Source organism: Zea mays, chromosome 3 (assembly GCF_902167145.1).
Source record: "Zea mays cultivar B73 chromosome 3, Zm-B73-REFERENCE-NAM-5.0, whole genome shotgun sequence".
Taxonomy (NCBI): Eukaryota; Viridiplantae; Streptophyta; class Magnoliopsida; order Poales; family Poaceae; genus Zea; species Zea mays.
Window position 1 is genome coordinate 236,469,941 of NC_050098.1, and position 8,196 is coordinate 236,478,136.

General features: G+C 41.5%; 2 protein-coding genes across 2 annotated transcripts; one reads left to right on the top strand and one right to left on the bottom strand.

Annotated features, from left to right (window-relative positions):
- The first annotated feature begins 575 nt into the window (after window positions 1-575).
- LOC100275413 (uncharacterized) lies at window positions 576-3,403 on the top strand. The gene is made up of 6 exons (NM_001149490.3): window positions 576-861; window positions 1,017-1,199; window positions 1,359-1,484; window positions 1,611-1,811; window positions 2,269-2,436; window positions 2,880-3,403. Exons 1-6 carry the CDS (start codon window positions 802-804, stop codon window positions 3,255-3,257), a joined length of 1,116 nt encoding a protein of 371 aa, NP_001142962.2. The 5' UTR covers window positions 576-801; the 3' UTR covers window positions 3,258-3,403.
- A 2,197-nt stretch (window positions 3,404-5,600) lies between these two features.
- On the bottom strand, window positions 5,601-6,266 carry LOC100284234 (pollen allergen Phl p 2). Its single transcript, NM_001157129.2, has one exon. It carries the CDS (start codon window positions 6,191-6,193, stop codon window positions 5,831-5,833), a length of 363 nt encoding a protein of 120 aa, NP_001150601.1. The 5' UTR covers window positions 6,194-6,266; the 3' UTR covers window positions 5,601-5,830.
- Between the last annotated feature and the right edge of the window lie 1,930 nt (window positions 6,267-8,196).

The following is an 8,196-nucleotide window of genomic DNA, read 5'->3' on the forward strand; positions in this document are numbered from 1 at the left end:
AGTTATATGCTTACAAAAAAGATGGTGCACATGCTATTGACATGGATTATCAGTCCTCAAGTGCTGATTGATGAATATATTGCACTAATAATCGTTCGCTTGCACTAATAATTTTTTTTTGTTATGTACCAAATCATGGTATTATGTTGTACTGTTGCTACCATAGCGGCGAGCTGGTGAACTCTTTACTACTCTAATATTCTAGTATTTTAGAACTAAGCAAACATATTAATTTCATGTTGTGCAGCTACCTAACTAGTGGCTAACTGTATTATTGAAGTGTTAAACACTTTAATTCCATGGATCACGTATTGTGTCCTGGAGCCTTGGAAATATATTGCTCTTAGTCGAATATCTTCTTCCATATTTTTTTATAAATTATACATAGTTTTTATATTTTTTATAAACCCGCTATTTGCCATAGCTGAACAAAAATGGTATTGCTATTTTGCATAACATTGGGTCATTGGCACCGGCCTCGTGAACTGCTAATTGTTCACCGATGACTATTTCTAGCAGGTTTGGTGTGTTGGTGGGGGCGAAGTAACGCGCAGCCTCGCTGTCGCCAGTTTCTTTTCTTTTCCTTCTCCCCCCGCCCGCGGAATCAAGACTCGACAGCTCCAGGTTGGCCATCGCCCACCCATCGTCGCCAGCACGGAAGAGGCAACTCGCTAGGCGGCGGCGGAGAACTGGCCACGACGCGTCCCCGGAAGGGCCGGTTGCTTGACTGATCCTCTTCTTGGGCGGCACGGTGTCCTGTGCCGTGCCGCGTGAAAGATTCCACCGGCATCCCCAATCCCCATGGCCTACCGCCGGAAGCAGGGAGTCGCCGCCGCCGATCACCGGAGCTCCTATCCCCAGGCACGCACTCCTACCCTCCTCCCCCTGCCTCCTGTTTTGCTGTGCGCCGCTGCTTGGCTTGCTTGTAGTTGTAGATCGACTAGCTAGCTCCAGAGCACTGCAGTCCACAACACCGTGATCTGATGATATATGCTTTGGTTGGCATGCCTGTGCAGGACTCCGCCTCGTCCCACGGCTACACGTCGTTCAAAAGCATAGATGAGCCCAAGCTCGGGCTGTGGCGAACTCTGGCGACCAGAGCCAAGGGGATCCTCGACGAGGACGGGTTGGCGCATAAGTTCGAGGACTTGCGGAAAGAACGGCCTCGTAGCGACGCCACGGCATCCAGCAAAGATCAGGTTGGTGAGGCACAAAGTGCATCTGAATGTCTGGACATGTTGACAGTCACAAGTGAACTTGTCGCGCAGGCATTACTGACTCTCTTTCTTCAGTAACGTCCAAGGTTGCCTTTAGGTCTACATCTATTCCGATTTTCTTACCTTTTTATGTAATTTCAGGCTCCTAATTCTCGCTGGTCATTTGAGAACCACTGGAAGGCCGGAGACGCCGCGTCGCGGATCAGACCCGAGGCTCTTTCTGCTTCTGTCAACCAGCTTAGTGGAAAAATAAAGAATGCTTTGGAAGTAATGTGTTTTACTTAATTCTGTGCATCTCGCTCCGTTGTTTTCTCCCCTTCAGTTGAGTCATAAACTTCTAGAGCCGTTTTCTAAACTGATCAGTGATCACCTGTTGTTTTCTTTGTTTTACAGGAAGGGCTCACGATCGTGGATAACAAGACCTCCAGTATTATTGAGGAAACAAAGAAAATTCAGATCAGGAGGAAACCTGCTGGCTCAAGCCCTCATGTGCCGAATTCAGCGGTAGATAAGCATACGCTTAGCACCCCTGATCTTTCACTCCGGCAGCCTGAATCTGCTGCCCAGGAGACTGGACTGAAAGCTTCTCGCGACGTAAGGTGCCGCCACATGCTTATATCTTGATGGCAAATATACATGTTATTTTACATCTTCTATGCAGGAAACCAGAATTTTCTTTTACATGCATCGGAAAACCTTCGACACTTGGTGGTCCTTGTATGTGCATGTCAACATCAAAATCTATGTTTTCTAGTGACTAGTCTTGCGAAACGAGGGGCATAATTAGTTTTCGGAAACCAGTATCTTCTGATGTTGCCCAATGTTTTGTTATGATTTGTAGCATCATCAAAACCTTAGCATTGTGACCATCTGTCTCTTGCTCACACTGAATTAGCATAACTTTTGCTTCGGTAAAAACATAAAAATATGGTAGTTTCTCCTTCTCGCTATCACTATATGAATCCTTCAGATAAGTAAACTGGATGATTCTGCTGTAGTATGTATCTACCAGGACTGACCCCTTTCTGTGCACTTGTATAAATTATTTCAGGTTGCTAATGCAATGGCTGCTAAAGCAAAACTTGTACTCCGTGAACTAAAATCTGTTAAAGCAGATCTAGCCTTTGCGAAGCAGCGATGCGCTCAGCTGGAGGAAGAGAACAGGCTCTTGCGAGAAACAAAGCAGAAAGGGAGCAAAACTGAAGAAGACGATGACTTGGTAATCTTTCCCCCCCTGATCAAACGTATCTGTTGTCAGGTTCAATGTCTTTTTCGTGGATTACATGCATATACCTTGGCCTTCAATTCATCAACAACATTCCAATAGGTGATAACTTGTCACCAGACTGACCAAAAAAATATTAGTACATGTGAATCTTTAAATTAAATTATATAAGTTGCTGTTAATATCCATTCCTCTTTTGAAATTCAGCATTACATAAATTGAGATTCATATGAAACAATAGTATATGGTCATGATTCATGAAAATTTTTGGCCCGGTATCTTGTCGGTACTGTCGCTTGTTCTTTAACAACACCTAAAGAGTATCACTGCATCCTCTGAAATGCGGTATATAAAACATGGTCATGTGCTTGTGAACCAACGAGTGCAACCTGTTCTCCGTATCTATCGTCACTCTGAACTACCCATTGTTGAATCAGATTCGCGTGCAGCTGGAGACATTGCTGTCCGAGAAATCGAGGCTGGCGCAGGAAAACTCGACGTATGCCCGTGAAAACCGCTTCCTGCGTGAGATTGTCGACTTCCATCAGTTCACCACCCACGACGTTGTCTCATTGGATGACGGCGACATGGAAGGCACCGAACCAGAAGAAGACGACGACAACGACAACGGCCTCATATGTGCTGAGAACGTTCTGCCTGCGGTTGAAGAAAATCCAGTAGACGAAGAACACTGCCCTGTCCCCTCCAAGCTAGAATCTCCAGTGGCCAGCCTGGGCGAGCCATCATCGTCCCCCAGGTCCAGCGATTGTCACAGTGCCTCGAAGCCAGACGCGTCAGCGTCTGATGTAGCTTGATGATGCATGCGACATTGGTGACTTTGCCATCTTGTTTGGGGTTTCAGTTGGCGTTGGTTGTGAGTGATGCATGTGTGTATAATTTTTTTGTCCATTGTCCACATTGGATTGGTTTGTAGCATAGTTACAGGTTTCTGCTTTTGTATAGAGCGTATAGTGCTGTGTTTTGATGGGAAAACTGACTCGTATGGTCCGCCAAGTTTTAAGGTGCATATGGTTTGGTCCACATGTAATTACCTGTGGATTTGACTGTTATAAATTGGCCAAGTGAAAGAATATATTGAAGACTGAGATTGTTGCTTGCATGTATATGTATTTGCTAGTTCCGGTGCTATAGTTGACCAAAAGCCACGAATCCATGGGATTTGCTTGTTCCGATTATCACATTTTTTTGGCAATAGTGGAATTTGCTTGTTCAAGATGAATCAAGATGGTCATGTTATTATTTATTTCCAGAGTTTTAACCAAGAAAGGTGTCTTATTGCAAGGTAAAGGATGTGCATCTCTATTGTGCATAACTTGCATGTACAATTTTGCCTCTATTAATTTTCTAGACCGATGAACAAATTCCTATTGTCGGTGTTTCGAACCAGCCCCGATAAGTAAATTTGTTTGTGCGTGTTTTGGGTCCGAATGGTGTATTTAGTGGGCACAAGATTTATAATAATTCGGACAGAACATCCATGCATCTAGTCTTCGGTGGTTTGCGTTACTGGCACCTTGTTGCTCAATTATAACATCTAAAATTCTATTTTGGGATTATTAATATGCTATCAAAAAGATTAGTAACTACTGGTAAGAATTTTCTTTGTTTTCAAAGCTACTCTCTAAAATGGCCCTAAACTTAGGTTTGTGTTTTCCACAAAAAAAGGAAAGATAAGAAATATGAGAATATCCTTATTAATATATATTTAGGGTATATTCCTATGCCATGTTGTGGTGTCCAAACGAAAAAGGGTTGCAGTCAACCCATCTCAAATGATCCAAAGATCGAACTTGAGTGTCACGGTCTTCCTTATCACTTATATTCCTGTTTGCAAGAAATCTCCACAAGTTAGAGTCTCTTATATTCTTACAAAAGATCTAAGTCTCAACTTAGATTAAGGGAGGGAGAGAAAGTACACACGCAAGAACAAATCGTAGCAACACACGCAAAAAACACAATGACAAGAGCGCGAGTACACAAATTCACAAGAACAACTCGTAACTGGCGTTTGAATCTCACTAAAACCAATAGTGTGCATTGTTATAGTATGTCGAAGTGTTGTGATGCTCTTGGAGTACTTAGGTACTGAATGGAGGCGCCTAGGGGCTACTTTTATAGCCCTAAGTGGCCTAGGAGCAGTTGCCTCCTTCCTTGTAAAAATGCAGATCTGGGCTGTCTACGGGTGCACCGAACCGGTCCGGTGGACCATCGGACCGGGTCCATGTGCCCCTAGTCCGGGATTTGATTCTGCGCTTTCCATAGCTGCGTGGCATCGGACCGCGGGTCACGTCATCTAGTCGTTGGCGCCTGGCGCGCACCAAAGTCGACCGTTGGAGAAGCGGTCTGGTGCACACTGGACTGGTACTGTTCACAGTCTAATTAATTTTATAATAAAATTCCCAACACCGAGCAGTATGGCTAGGTCATACGGACCCAGTCCGGTGCACCACCAGACCTGTGCGGTGCAACCTAGACCAGACCAAGTATAGCTCTTTTGAGCCTATCTCCTCCAAACCTTTTTGGCTTTCTTTGAGAGCTTTCCTACGACTTAGCATGTAATTGAATAGACTATGTGTGGAAAACTTACCTCTTTGCCATATTTTCTCTAGGATTTGCAATGTGCCTAAAACCAAGTCCAAAATGCACTGTTCTTGCATAAATGAGTTGGTATCCAAATAAAGGTGCTAGAAACATAGAATAGGGTACGTGCAACTTATTTAAACACTTAAACCTCATGTCTATATTGTTTTACCCAAAGTTGCACTTTTAGCCTCTAGATTTGCCAAATTGGACTTAGTTCCATCAATTTTCCTCCAAGTGAACCTATAAAGTTTCATAACTTTTAGAGATCTACAACTTTTATTTTGGTGGTTTCATCATACGAGGTCGTTTGCAAATATCGAAAAATTAAGGATAAAAATGATTTCTAGTGGCGGTTCCTTAAGAAAACCGCCACTAGAAATCATGGATTTTTACAGGCGGTTTTCTTAAGGAATCGCCTGTAGAAATACAATCTTTAGTGACAATTTTCTTAAAGAACCGCCACTAAAAATAGCACAGACGGTTGATAATCGAATCCGCCTGTAAAAATATATCGCACAACGAGTTTTGAGCCTTTTTCTACTAGTGTATTGATTTCAACATACATATGTGCCTGAAAAAAAGTTAAGAAATTAATTATATATACAGCACACCAACAACATATGTGAGAGGAGAACATGCATACAATACATTGTTTTGCAGTTGCCTACCACAAAGTAAACATAGGAAATGAATTAGTGTCTTGCTTTGTTTGTGTGCTTAATTAGTCTCTGTCAAACATTTATTTTAGAGATCAATATAATCTGCACGCAGCAGAATCCATTACTCAGATTTGTTCGCCTGTCTGGTAAACAGAGCCAGGCTTGAAGTCGGCAGGGATGACGTCATCAACGACGCGGTAGCCACCACCTTTCACAGCGAAGCGGACGGAGATGGGGCCCTTAATCGGCTCCTTGCTATCGAGGGTGAAGGTTTTGGCTGGCGACTCCTTGAGATCATCCGACCAGTCCAGGGCGCCCTTCTCCTTGACCGACACCTCGGAGATGGCAACGTTAGTGACGAGGGATAGTTTGGTGGAGCTGGAGTCCTTGCCGATCGTGAAGGTGAGCGCGCCGCCACACGAGCCGACGACAAAGAGTGCCGCCACCGCCATCGACGCCAGCAGCAAGGAGGAGGACGAGGAGGCCATTTAATTTGAGACCTAGAAAGTAAGTTGGTGTGTAGCCTTGATTTTTAGGGATGGATGGATGGATGGATGGATGTGTATGGCAATCGATATATGTTGTAGTTGGATGCTATATATATATGGTGGCCGACTGGAAAGCTAAGCTAAACATGGACGTACGGTACACCTAAGAGATCGTAGGCTTTGTTTATTGACGAACACTTGTTTAATTGCCTAAAATAGATCTAGACGACTAGACTAGGTAATTCTGAATGTATTATTGCTAAAAAAAGGTTAGCAAGTTGATCCTCTCATCTTATATGGTGACAAATGATTATAGCCTTCTTTGATTTGTATTTAGTTGTAAATGGATATATGTATGATCCAATTTTCTACTATATTTTTAAAGACTTCAAATATCTAATTATGAAAAAAATTAGCAACTTGATACTCTCACCTTTTATGTTTGCAATGTTTTTTGGTCTTTTGAATTTTTTTATTAGACGGTTTGCTTTTAATTAGATGCAAGTGGATATATGTATGAAATTCATCCTCCACATGTTTTCTAGATTATATGTATGTTGTATAATTGTTGTTTTATTGAAGGCCTAAATGCTCTAGAGAAAATAGAAGTTAATGGACTTTTATAGAAGAGTTAAAATGTAAGCTAATAGATTTTGTTGAAGGCCCAAGTTTTTCCAACAGATTATTGAAGATTTCACTAATATAATTATTGAAAATATTAGCAACTTGATCCTTTTATATTTTATGTTTACAAAAGTTTCATGTTTTATTTTGAGCAAGAAATATTCCGTAGACTGTATGTGTGTTGTATAATTGTTGTTTCAAATTTGTTGCTGAGCTAAACGGTTTAGAGAAAATATAAGGAAATTTGTTTTTATAGTATTGTTATATGCTATATTTTCTAAGAGATGAACCGGCAAATATTTTCCAGTAGATTATAGAATATTAATTTTACTACAAGTAAAAATAACCTTGTAATATTTAATTATGCATAATATTTAACTATTAGTGCTACATTTTATAAAATAATGCAGATGAACCTAGCAGTTGATGTACAATGGGGTCGATGGTCAAAAGAATTTATTGATTACGTGGATGAATTTCTTTGTACAACCGATAGACAAACGATGTTGGGTTCTTTATGTTATCCAAGGCGAGGTTTTTGTCTGATGTAGCCTTTCTCCAACAAATCATCTATTTGTTTCTTGAGTTCCACCAATTCTGGTCCGTACATTCTGCATGCTCTTTTAGAAATGGGGGCGATGCCTATGATAAGCTTTATGGCAAACTCAAATTTTTCACTTAGGTGGCATGCCCTGTAGCTCCTCGAGAAACACATCTGGGAATTCCGATACTACTCTGATGACCTCGAGCGGATTGGCTTCCTTACTATCGGCAGATATCTGATGACAGCTTCCCTTCCTTAGTACAAGATCAGCTCCACCACTACTTCTCTTGATGAAGACACCAACCCCACAGTCCCCTTATCACAGCTAAGGCCTGCTTGATACTTTGTCAACCAATTCATTCATAGGATGATATCTATGTCTATGTGTAAGTGCAATCAACCCTAATTGAGGGTTTTGGTGATTAAATGACAAAACAAACAGAGATTCTAACAATATTGCTCCTAGCATGTACACAATAATTCTACAGACAGGAGAAGCACAGATCTTACGAGCATAAAAATAGAAAGCACAACGGATTTAAAATTCTACATCAAATGACGTGCTCCAAGTGCTTAGAAACATCAGCAGTGCTCAATTTATAATTCTTGAGTTATAGGAATCGTCGTGCAATTAAGAGGGATCCGCAATGGTTAAGTAAGTTATGCAATGAGCTAAGTTCAAAATCCTTTGAAAACATCTTCGAGAACATTTTTCCAGATCATGAATGCCCTTGAAAAAAACCATTTTTACTTCCCACAAAAACTCCACCTTTGTTCTCTTCAAAATATTCAAAACTTGGTTTTCAGCCCTGGAAACCGGTTCAACCGGTCCTGA